Source organism: Nilaparvata lugens, chromosome X, assembly GCF_014356525.2.
Source record: "Nilaparvata lugens isolate BPH chromosome X, ASM1435652v1, whole genome shotgun sequence".
Taxonomy (NCBI): Eukaryota; Metazoa; Arthropoda; class Insecta; order Hemiptera; family Delphacidae; genus Nilaparvata; species Nilaparvata lugens.
The window spans coordinates 99,466,204-99,479,537 of NC_052518.1; the positions used below are offsets into that span (position 1 = coordinate 99,466,204).

Sequence of the window (13,334 nt, forward strand, 5' to 3'; positions counted from 1 at the left end):
ACCCCTCCACTTCCCATTACTTACTTACTCCGAGGGCCATCTATATCTAAGTTGACATTTGGCCGCACCAACAAACTGTCTCCACGTAGTTCGCTCCTCAGCATCTCTTTCTGTCGCTCCAAGTCTCTCCATGTCTCCAGGTAGAGAGTTAGTGGGAAGGATACTTCGAATATTCTTTCCGAAGAATGGACATTGATATGTCCAAAGCTCCGCCAATTTATGTAGATGCATAACAATATTATCTATTTTATCTATAGTTATTAAAAAATTACTTTTTTCATATCATATATAGCTCAATAATTATTTTCTTAATTTATATTTTGTAAATTCATCTATAATTTTGCTGTATTGTAAGCTATTGTTTATAAGTGTATAAGCCAGTATATATTGTAATCTACATAAATAAAGTACTCAATCAATCATGTCAGTCTTAACCTGTTGCCACCATCTCTGTCTGGGTCTCCCACGGGGTCTCCTTCCTAGAGGGTTGGGTGTTGAAACTTTTTTCAGCTTGGACTCTTTTCCTCTTGTGAGTATGTGCCCAGCCCATTGTAATCTCCTACATTATATGTCACTTACAATGTCTGGTTTATTGTAAAGGTCTCTGATTTCCTTATTATGTTTCCTCCTCCATTCTCCTTGCTCGTACGTGGGCCCATATATCTTTCGCAGCACTTTATTTTCAAACACTATGAGCTCCACTTCCCATACCCATTCAAAAGCAAAAAGCTCATGTGGGCATCATCCGCAATAGAAAAGACTGTCTGACAACGTTGCGGAGCTAGAAAAGGATAGCGCTATCTGCTTGACGAATGATAGAGAAGGATAGATACACCAATGTTAATCCAATACTGCCATTATAACGTGGACCTCACTATATTAATACACAAAATGATTTCCTATTGAGGAAAGTTGTATATTTGTTGCTTATTATTATTATTATTAGTCGTAGAGCTCCCGAAGTGGAAGACGCTGAGTAAAATCATGATCATCGATTTTTATCAGACTTGGCGGTTTTCTTGTTCGCCCACCAGCTTTTCATTCTCTGAGAAAATGCAGCTTTTCTTTCTTCACTCCATCTTGTGCCAACTCTTGGTGCTTTTATCTCTGGAATAATTTCCCATTTGTTCACTTTTGTTTTGAATTTTTTCTATTTTTAATTTCATCATCAGTAATTCCTGCCAAAACTTGATCTTTCTTAACATTCCTAATCCATTCTCCTCCATAGGCAAGCGAAGCTACATATTTTACTATTTTTTTGTGATTCTAAGGTCAGGGAGCCTCATGATATGACCATAGAATTTTAGACGTCTTTTTCTCATGTCTGTTACAATATTTGAATGTTGCTCAACTGTGCTATTTTTCTGTAATCTATAACCATTCTCAGTTAATCTCGGACCTAGAATTTTTCTAATTATTTTCCTTTCTTCTTTCTTCAAATTTTCTAGATCAGCTTTCCTGTTGAGATTTAGGGTCTCACTGGCATATAGCATTGATGGCTTTATTACTGTATTATAATGTCTAGTCTAATCTCTGTATTATAATTTTAGTGTGAAGAGACAAGCATTTTTTATTGTAAATGGATTGCACCAGCCCTAGGCCTTTACGAGCTTTCTTTATTCTATCCTGCTGTGATAATCTCTCCGAAATAACCTCTCCTAAATATTTAAAACCTGGAACCCTGTTGATTGTTCCATATTTAGTTTGTAGTCTGGTAACTTCTAGGTTTGTGGTTGTGAACACTGTTTTTTCGAAGGATATTTGTAAGCCAAATTTGTTGCTTATTTTATATTCAAGTTTTATTTTTTTTGTTACTTTATTAAAGCTTACTTCTGTTGCTTGACTCATCAAAATCACAGTTTTCTGAAGCTCTGGAATCTGTACAAAAAATGAGAATTTTTGCAAGGATAAGACACAAAAGGCATAAAAGGATAAGACACAAAAAATATAAAAGGATAAGACAATAAGGGCGGGTTTCCGAGCTCGGGATTTAGGTAAGTTCTTGACTTTAAACAGCTGTAGTCAGAAAATTGGCTTTCCAAAACGGGGTGTAGTCGCAGTAAATAGTTGCAGCACAATAAATAAATATTTTCTCATTTATCTAATTGGAAACGTTTTTCCTTGACGAAATGAAACATTCCTGAATAATTCCAAATAGCTGAAACTTTACACTATTTTCTCTTCATTTAATTTTGTGTTCAATTTTCTAGTTTTCCGAAATTTAATTTGAACGTGACTTCAACTATGACTACTTGACTATGACTAGTTTCAATGTGTTTGAAGAATAATCATCAGTGATCTAAAACAACATAACTTGCATTGAAACTGTAGTTTAGCTTCAATAAATTATGTAGAACTGAATACATCTCTTTCATTACATCTTAATATTATGAAGAAGTTCAAAAACATCAGTTTTTAGCCAATTTTCTGACTACAGCTGTTCTAAGTCTAGAACTTAGCTAAATCCCGAGCTCGGAAACCGGCCCTAATTGTCGTAAGATCAATAGGAATTCATCAAATTTCTGAATTCATCAAAATTCACAAAAACTTCAAATTAAAAAATATGTACTCCATTATTGGTGTGCCTTTGAAGATCAAGTGAGATGATTACAAAAATATTCAGATTCCCTAGACCATCAAGTTTTAACAAGTATAAGTTCCAAATTTACATAATAGGTTTAATAATATTTATATAACACATTATTTGTGTAATATATTTGCATTTTGGACAATATTTATGACCGTGAAAGAATGTGAAATCTCGTTTGATCCTGCTTAGAAAATTAAAACTTGTATGTGGATTGTAATTTCCACCGTAGCAGGTAGCTATGATTCAATTAGTGTCATTTGCATTGTAAGTAAATAAATAAATAAGTTATCCCGATATAGTAAATATAATGAAATTCATAATTAAATTCTATAAAATGAGCTAATCATTACCTGTCTGACAGCATATGAAACAACTTTATCCAGAGTGAATGCAACAAACGCATGTATTCCAAACATCTCTCTCAGCGTATCTTCATAAGCATTGTTGTCCATATTCCCATCGAGAACATTCTTAACCATCTCCAGGAAGGCTGTGTAATAGCCATCAACGGTAACTCCCTCTAAAAATTGATACACAAAGAATAAATGAATTCATGTTTAAATAGCAGATGTTTGGCTTCAAGGCGTATGAAGTTGAGCTGAAATGAAAGATATGTAATTTCCACGTAATTAATTTTAGCCAAACTATACCGGGTGATTACAAATGAAATAGACAACTTCAATAGCCTGTACAAAATTAAACTGGTGTATTTCAACATAGTAAGTGATATAGGTTTGTAGAGAATTTCTTGAAGTTTATGTTGGTAGAACTGTTGCTTGCTATTGTTGGCTGCTCCGTGTTACAACAGCCAGTTTAGTTTAGCAATATGGCCGCTACTCAAGTGGAGAAAGCTTATTGTGTTCTTGAATTAGCCAAAACAAACTCTGTTACTGTTGTGCAGCGTCATTTCAGAACAAAATACGGTAAACCACCACCAACAAGGCAATCAATTTATGACTGGTATGAACGTTTTGAAAGCAGTGGATGTGTGTGTAAGAAGAAGAGTACTGGAAGACCTTCTGTTACAGAAGAAAAAATTGATAGTGTTCGTGATGTTTTTGTACGAAGTCCAGGAAAATCGACTAGATCAGCGAGTTTAGAATTGCAAATTCCTCAACCTACTGTGTGGAAAATTCTGCGGAAACGTTTGAAAATGACACCTTATAAATTGCAGTTAGTACAAAGTTTAAATGACAATGATAAAGTTGTACGTAAAAAATTTTGTCAAGAGATGCAACATTGTCTTGAAAATGACGACACATTGTTTAATCGCCTAATTTTCAGTGATGAATGCACTTTTCACATTAGTGGAAAAGTTAACAGACATAATGTACGAGTATGGGGAACAGAAAACCCAAGAGAGACTGTACAGCATATACGCGATTCTCCTAAAGTGAACGTGTTTTGCGCTTTATCTTGTGAAAAGGTTTACGGGCCTTTCTTCTTCCAAGAACCATCAGTAACCGGAAGAATTTATCTGGACATGTTAACCGAATGGTTAATGCCTCAACTCCATGAAGATAGTTGTAACTTCATTTTTGTACAAGATGGAGCTCCGCCTCACTGGTACTCAGACGTCAGAGGGTATCTGGATGAACATCTTCCTAGACGATGGATCGGCCGTGCAAGTGAGGAAAACGTTGTGTTTCAGCCGTGGCCACCTCGTAGTCCGGACCTAACGCCCTGCGACTTTTTCTTGTGGGGCTATGTAAAAGACAGAGTTTTCGTACCACCGCTTCCTGTTGATATCGATGATCTTAAACAACGAATCACAAATGCTCTTGCTACAGTTAACCGTGAGATGCTTAGTCGTGTGTGGTCAGAATTTGACTACCGTGTTGATATCTGTCGTGTTGCAAATGGTGCACACATTGAACATCTGTAAATTTTCAATAAAAACTTCAAGAATTCTTCTATGTAATCATGTAAGTAATGATCTAAACTTTTAAATAATAAATTCTCTACAAGCTATTCAAACTGTCTATTTCATTTGCAATCACCCGGTACTTTCAATGCACTTGAAGCATAATCATCAGTGATCTCACAAACACAACTGTTGATGATGTTGTCTTTAGTGCATTGAAACTATAGTTTAGCTTTAATAAACTAGTGAAATGAAACTCTACACAAACAAAATCTCCACTGAAACTTAATGCTATACATATTCTGATATAAAAACACTTCATTCACATGGGCTATTTTTCAAATAAATAAAACAATATAAAAAATCTTGAAGCACCCTTTATTTTTTGAAAAACTTTAAAATAGTTTAACAACTAGTTAATAGTTTAACTACTCAATCCTTTGAAACCGCAACTCTTAATTATACACATTTGATGAACATTTTGAAAACAGCTAAATATTTCTCTCACAAGATAGATTTGACAGTTGGTTTCATTGGGGATCCTACTTGAAATGAAAAATTACTCTTCAAAATATTACTCTGTCGCTTAAACATCTTTGACCCACATATGAATCTAAATTTTTTTAATGAGAAGGTGGTCATGGGATAAATGTTGTCGATAAAGAGTTCCAAGGGAAAATAAATGGCGAGAACCGCACATTGGTATATCAACCCGTATCATTTTGTTAAAGTTAAGGTACGTTTTCCTTTATGCGTAAATTTCCGCAGTCGACGACGGCAAGCATTGTTGACATATTGTCCAAATTTCAAGTGTGCTAAAACAGCTGATCAAATAACTTTTCATTATTTGTCTTTATTATTAAAGAATTGAACATTTCTAATAATATCAACATATTGCCATTTAAAAGTATAAAAAGTATAAGCTCAACCTGCCCCATTAAAACATAATTGAACATAATATTTTAGGTTATGTAGAGAAATTGAAATCCACCCAATCTGAGATTCTCTCCCTGTCGTGGTCGACGACGGCATTTACGCACAAACGAAAACCCAGCTCTATAGTGCATCATGTGCCAGCGCGTATGATAGCTCCCAAATAGCCTCAGCTAATGTAATGAATAGAAAAACTGTAGTAATTGCATGCCATGAATTCTTCAACTGACTAAATGAAAAATCATAACAATTTTTTCTTATTCACTTTCAATGTTATTTATATATCCTGAAAAAGGACGAAAGAGTGAGTCAATTTTGTTCTGCAACGAACTTGACCTGTAAAAAGGTTTGAAGAATACGTGTTCAAAATTTGAAGCTGATTGATCAATTTTTTCTCAAGTTATTGAAGAACATACCCACAGACGGACAACGACTTTGGGCTTCAGTAAGTGAATAGTGAGAACTCGCTAGCGCTTGTTCAACTATGTAGAACTGACAAAATCTCTTTCATTTCACCTTAATATGAAGCAGTTCAAAAACATATCAGTTTCTAGGATAAAGTCTATGAAGCTTTTATGAAAGTAATTCATTGAACTAAGAAAATTTAGATTTCGAATTATTATAGAATTGTACACAAAAAAAATCGTGCATGATCAAATTTCGTGGTTATATAATACATTCCATTCATTGAACTAAGAAAATAGATATTCCGAATTATTCTAGAAATTTAAACAAAAATAAATTTTCGTGCATGATACTTTTTCCTCAAAAGATTATGAATTGATTTGGAGAAGGCATTCCAAATTTATATATAATACTGGAGAGAACAGAAAGGTTATAGCTGAGACGACTAAGGCGTTGCACCCTTCAGTCTGCTAGCGCTACCTGGTCGTGGGTCGAGTCCCGCCGGTAGGCATGGACGTTTGATCAACTTATAAAAATCAACCACGCACTTTCCATTACCCACGTACAAGCCGTTTCGCCGTAAATGCGCAACATATAAACATTTAAACATAAAGAGAAATGCAAAACCGTCGACTTTAATCTTAAACTTCACTTCGCTCGGTCAATAACTTACTGAGATAGTTGCTTCTAGGCTTCAGACGCAAAGCCATTGCAGCGGATGGAGTCCTGAGCTCGCTTTCAATGCTCTCTTCTTGGGCAAGTATTGCCGCTTTTTCAGAGATCTTAGTTAGTCTCTCGCACAAAATCTGATGCAGTCTCATAAACAGATACCATTTATTGGTACCGAAGAACAGAGTGTAGGATTCGTCCTGAAAAAGAAACAGTGCATAATTATTATAAAGTTAAAACAATATATAATAATTATTACATAAGAACATTATTCTCCTGAAAATAACCTTTCAAATTTATTGAACCAGACATTTTTTGCAATATACTACACTTGAAAAATTAGATGTCTTATTGAATTATATGGTCTAAGGTGGGCCGTCCACTAGAACCGTTTTCGTCCGAACTAGCATCGGCCGAAAACTACCGAACTCGTCCGAACGATCCCCCAACAAAGAAAGGAATAGATGCTCGTCCATTGCAACAGGTTCATACGTCCGTGCACGGCCGTCTCCGGCCGATCAATTTTTTGATCTGAATTGAATGGGATTTTCCGGCTCTATCCGGTCGAACTGACTCAACAATACTAGTGTTCCTAACCCACAATTGTTCCACAGTCTTGTTTGTTTTGGTTTTTTGAAGTTGTTCTGTTTTATAAAGACGTTTTACAAGCATTGTTTTATTTCAAAGACGACTGAAAATTCAACACATCATCATACTCTATAATAATTTTGTCATAGCGTTCATCCTCAAACAACCCTCCAAAGTTATCAAACAATATCATTTCAAATTTTAAAGATGAAATACTTCTACTTTTTTTGAAATTTAGTTAATAAATAAATATTCAATAATGATTTTTGTATGATGATATAATTATCATACATATCATGAATATCAACATCATTTTGTGTGGTGTAAATGAATAAATATCTGTGAATTTAAACAGTTATTTTAATGTGTTAGGGAAATTATGAGTTGATCTATTTTGTTACTAACAACAAAAAACTAAGGGGAAAAAACTGAATTCAAGTGGAAAAATGTAGAAAATTCCACTGATATAGAATTAGAAAGCAGAAATAATTGTGTTATGATTGATAATTAGTAGGTACTTTCAAGTAGCATAATCTCATCGAAATCCATTCGATGGATGATGAAATCTTACAGACTTTGTAAGTAAACACACAAAGAAGAATCACTTTCCCCTACTAACTAGCTTGCCACTTCACTTTCTGGCAACCAGCCAACTACTAAACTGGACTGACGAAAACGGTTCCAATGGACGACCATAATCGGCCGAATTGACGGCCGGCAGATTCGACCGATCCAACGGCCGAACGGATCGGTTGAATACGGTTTCAGTGGACGGTTACTCTAAGGCTCCGACGTATCCTCTAGACAACTAAGGTCTCCAGTGTAATATGTATTGCAAAAGACGCCAGGTTGAATAAATTGAAAGGTTAGTTTCAAACTTTATTAGGAAACAGTGTATTTTTTATAAAAAGTAAGTTGACCTATGCATATCCGCCTATGACCACGTATTTATATGTTGTATTTGTAATTTCATATACTTGATGTATGCTGTTAGAAGAGCAACATACCATCGATTTATTCATCATCATTTACAATCAACTTAAGGACAAAGAAACAGACTACAGTCCAAAACTTCTTTTCATCCCAATTTCATAAAATAAATTGTCCAAATGTAGGTTATGTGTGACATGTAATATATGCTTAGAATAACATAGTAATATAGCACAGAGTGATATATACGTGTAACTTCACTACATCACCTGACAATGGACTAGACACTACATTCAAATTTAGAAACATTCTAAATTATATTTTAAAACTATAAATCTGAAAAAAACTAGATGATAAAATCGTATAATACTCATAATTGGCCTATTGCACATCATTAGCCAATGTTCAAAATTGAAACAATTAAAATGAGCCAGCTGCTAAAAAAAGTTAATATTTGTTAACAACAAAATAATAATTCATTTGAAAAAGGATACTTGAGAATGACATAAATGTCGAAGCTAGTGTGTTTAATTTTATAATATTACAAGAGTACTAGTTATTTTCTATAATTATACTAAATTATTTTTCAGGGAATAACTTTTTTCTTCTAAAACGTACAGACAAAATGTATATATTTCAAGGAATTTATGTTCTAAGGAATAGCTTACTTTTTCGAAAAGACTAACCCGAATTGACAATACAACATTTTTCTCAGGAATAACTCACTTCTTCTGAAACGTACAGACAAGATTTCTATATTTTAAGGAATTTAAATTCCAAGGAATACAGTAGCTTACTTTTTCAAAAAGACTAACTCGAATAGATAACTACATTCTATTTTGAGGAATAACTCACTTCGTCTGAAACGTACAGACAAAATGTCTATATATTATAAGGAATTTATATTCCAAGGAATAACTTGCTCTCTTGAAAAGACTAGCCCGAACAGTGGAATGGAAAAATGTAACCAATTGAAGCAGATAACTCACTTCTTCTGAAATGTGCAGACAAAATGTCTATATTTTAAGGAATTTATATTCTAAAGAATAACTTGCTCTTTTGAAAAGACTAACCCGAGTCGAAAAATTTAACAAATTGAAGCAGATAACTCACTTCTTCTGACATGTATCGACAAAATGTCTATATAATTTAAGGAATCTATATTCTAAGGAATAACTTGCTCTTTTGAAAAGACTAGCCCGAACAGTGGAATGAAAAAATGTAGGTAACAAATTGAAGCAGATAACTCACTTCTTCTGACATGTATAGACAAAATGTCTATATTTGAAGGAATTTATATTCATCAATGTTTGTTTCCATTACGATCTGCTTGTTAATAATCACTTTTGAACAACTAAATTCTGTCGTAATTTAGTACATTTTTTATGTCGTAATTTAGTTGTTCAAAAGTGAATTTATATTCTAAGGAATGGCTTACTTTTCTCGAAAAGACTAACCCGAGTGGAGCCCCCTGTGGGTTGGGGGAGCTTTGAGTCGCGTCGTACTCAAGAATGTGTTGAAAACCAGAATTCACCCACAGCATCCATGTTTGTCGTACGTAGGAGGCGACTAAAATGTACCTCAAGGCAACTCCAGAAGTTGCCTTGCCTTCAAACCCACGGGATCTAGCCCATCAGGGCAGTTTCGGAGGGTCAAAAAAATAAACCCAAGAGACCAGAGATGGGTGAAACTCCAGGCATAAATGTGAATCAAGAGGCTGAGTCGAGGGTGGCCGGACGCCGGCGCCCTAGAGGCAGTTTGGCGTCCCCTCTATCAGCGGAAGGACCTACAAAAAGGTCAGGAGTGGAACTCACGTAGGTTTGTGGGTGGAGAGGCCAAAACTCACCACTGCTCAAAGAAGGGCGGCCATTCAGGCAAAACTTCTTGGGAGAGGTGAGGCTTTTGACCCTTCAGAGTTTCGGAGGGGCAAAAAGAAAAACTCAAGAGACAAGTGAAACTCCAGGCACAAATGTGGGAAGGACCTACAAAAAGGCCAGGAGACGAACTCACGTAGGTCACGAAGACTAATCAGTCTGAAGAGACTGCCAAGCATATCACACTGGATTGCGACAAGGGTTGCAACCAGGTGATGAATGGAATGTTAGTATAGGGAAAAACTCCTGGTTCTTGTAAAGGACATAGGTATTGGTTTGCCTAACTAACATACTACTTGGGAACACAATAAGCCTCGGTTGACGTGTGGGGTTCTTTGAACCTTTGGATCCTTCAATCCGTCCCTTCAAAAAAAATAAAAATAATAAACCCGAGTGAAAAAATGTAACAAATTGAAGCAGATATAGAGGAGAGACTTACATGGAATGTGCTGAGAGCATGAAGTGGAGGTTTGATGTCCTCAGGTTCCTTGGCACCATCTTCTTTGCCGGGCCCATCCTCTTCTTTGTCCGAATCAGCAGCATCTTCATCCATCTTATCATCTGCAAGCACAAACCAACAACAAATTCACTCCACAATTCACTCGCAATTATTGGCTACATTAATATCACAACTTTGCGAAGACTGGGTGTGAGAAGATGAAGAAGAACAGCAGAATGTCGAGAGAGATGGCAGGATGTGGTTGTGAAAGCTAAGGCTCTACATGGGCTGTAGTGCCAATAATGATGAATCACAACTTTTGGTTCAAATAACAATCGAAGTAACAAGTATTAATCAGAGTTTTCACTCAAATAAAAATCAAAAGTGACAAAAAGTGGATTTTCTCCCAACAGGATTTGTTTGACTGTATATCTGTCCTGACTATTATTTAAGGTTTAAAGTTTTGAATTATATTATTCTCAAAACTTTTATCTATAGATTATGTGTATTTGGTTTAATTCAACTTTCAAAATTGAGTGAAAATCGTTTGATGTATATGAATTTCAATCAAATATCAGAATAACGAATAGCAGCTCATGGCAACTGTTTGAATGTATAAATGAAGAGCTCCATTCCAAAACCTGCTAAGTCAAAAACATAATTTGTTGGCAAATTAGGAAAAACTGTTGCTGAATCACTGTATGCTCTGTGCCAATGGTCGCCAAACATATGAGCCTGTGAGCTAGAATAGCATTTATGAATCTTCTAGTGAGCTACCAAGAAATATTAGACTGTAGAAAGTACAGTCCGCAAAATCAAATTTTTCACACTTTTATTGTATAGAGATACAATCAAATTTCAGTTGAATTTTTCAATTTCTAGTGTTGAAATCTACTTAGCTCATAGCAAAAAGTATAACAAAAGTTGAAATGCACATTTCAATGAGAGCAGTGGAACTCTTTTTGGTAATCCAGTATTTTTTTATGTTTAGAGTTTACGTTGTAGCCTCCATTCTGATGCAGTTGTCCAAATGTTCATCAGTCAGTCTGTTCCTATATCGATTTTTTATGAATTTCATACTTGAAAAAGATGCTTCACACACGTAGGTAGAGCTAAACATAGCTTTCAACCTCAATGCAACTTGAATAATATTTGAATATTTTTCTTTGGGGACTTGAGGCCAAATATTGATTGCCAACCAAAGCATTTCTGTTGAGCTACCAAAAACTACCCCACGAGCTACCGGTAGCTCGCGATCGACTGTTTGGCGACCACTGCTCTGTGCTAATGAATTCTCGCTGGAAGTCAATTCATTGGTGGAAGAATAATATGTATTATTCTCAAAGGTATTTGCAATTTATTTAACAATTTTTTGTAGAAATAGAACTGCGCATGCACAGTAACATGGCATGGATTGGAAAAAACGACTAGTTGATTTGACAGGTTTTGGAAAAAAATGTTTGAATGGTGATTTAAGAAGCAGGTTTTGGCAAAAAACACACTAGCAAATGATAAAGTCATATGTTTTGATGAGATATAACCTGAAAAACAGAAATCGGAAAAAATTGACAGCAGGTTCTTGATGTTCATAAATGATCGATATGATATAAACTTTATCATACATTATGACCATCAATGAATATTTGTACATACAAACAGTTGCCATGAGGTACTACTTTATTATTCTGATATTTGATTGAAATTGATACACATCAAACGATTCTAACTCAATTTTGAAAGTAAATAGTTGAACTGTAAGGCTCAATTCACACTTAGCCGACTCAGGTCGTGAAGCGACTCGACTCTAGTCGATAGCATGTGTTTTCAAATGGTGACATCGCGGAGACTAGAATCGACTGGTCTGAGTGTCACCATTTGGGAACACGTGCTCTCGACTAGAGTCGAGTCTCTTCTCGACCTGAGCCGCGTAAGTAGGAGTTGAGCCTAATTTTAAGGTAGTTTTAAGGAGCCTTAGGCTCAACTCTCACTACCTCGACTCAAATCGTACGACTCCAGTCTCTAGACCTTACGACTTTTTAGCTCATTGTCACTACTTTAGTTCCATGCTACTCCATTTTCTAACCTAACCTTACTTTATTAAAAATATAAAATCTAATTTATCACTACTTAACATGTCACAAATTTTATAATAATTATTATGAATATATTGTCTTATCTAATTCTTACTTAAGTCTTATCTAAAATGATAAAGCATCACTTGAATAAAACATAACTTCACTTTCATTAAAAATGCATACTACTATGCAACTCAAGTCGAGGCTCGACCAACATGTCGAGTCGACGCTCGACTCAGTCTCACAGTCGTGAGGTAGCGGAGACTAGATTCGACTGGTCTAAGTGTTACCATTTGAAAACATATGCTGCGTCGAGAAGAGACTAGAGTCGCAGTCTCTTCTCGACTTGAGTCGCGTAAGTGTGAGTTGAGCCTAAATGTAATAAATAAATGTAGATGTAATAGGCCCGGTTGCAAACAATCCGGTTAAATTTTAACCGTGGTTAATTTCACGAGAACCAATCAGAGAAGGCCTTTTTGATAAGACGTCCCTCTGATTGTGTTTCTCTTGGGATTAATCACGGTTAAAATTTAACCGGCTTTTGTGCAACCGGCACTTGAACTGTAAATGTAATAATTAATAAACGTTTCTTCCGTTGTTGCAGAATTGAAAGCCAAGATACGAGAAGCGATTTCAGAAATTCCAGTTGTCATGTTACGTCAAACCATTCATGGACAATGTGATGAAGAGACTACAGGAATGTTTGCGTAGAAAAGGAACACACCTGCAAGATGTCATCTTCAAAAAATAAATGTTACGGTGTTATATTTATTCTAAAATGGCATTATTTTTACTAATGAATGATATGAAAAACTTTATTTAAAGATTTGTTTTTCTTGAAATTATTCAACTTTCAAAATTTACCGTTTCTCTGAAACACTCTGTATTTCCGATAAAATTGATTGATTCATTCATTGAAATTACTTTTTTGTAAATTACAGTAAAGTCTAGCAGTTTTTTTGAATCG

The 13,334-nt window shown here is 35.2% G+C and overlaps 1 protein-coding gene across 3 annotated transcripts in view; it reads right to left on the minus strand.

Moving 5' to 3' along the window:
- Positions 1-13,334, minus strand: part of LOC111043246 (paired amphipathic helix protein Sin3b) — a 110,309-nt gene that overhangs the window by 27,066 nt on the left and 69,909 nt on the right. For all 3 annotated transcript variants that reach the window (XM_039442805.1, XM_022328150.2, XM_022328151.2), the window contains exons 18-20: positions 10,293-10,414; positions 6,466-6,661; positions 2,941-3,110 (exon numbers count right to left, since the gene is read on the minus strand). In XM_039442805.1, coding sequence (XP_039298739.1) covers positions 2,941-3,110; positions 6,466-6,661; positions 10,293-10,414 — 488 coding nt within the window. The remainder of the gene's footprint in view (positions 1-2,940; positions 3,111-6,465; positions 6,662-10,292; positions 10,415-13,334) is intronic.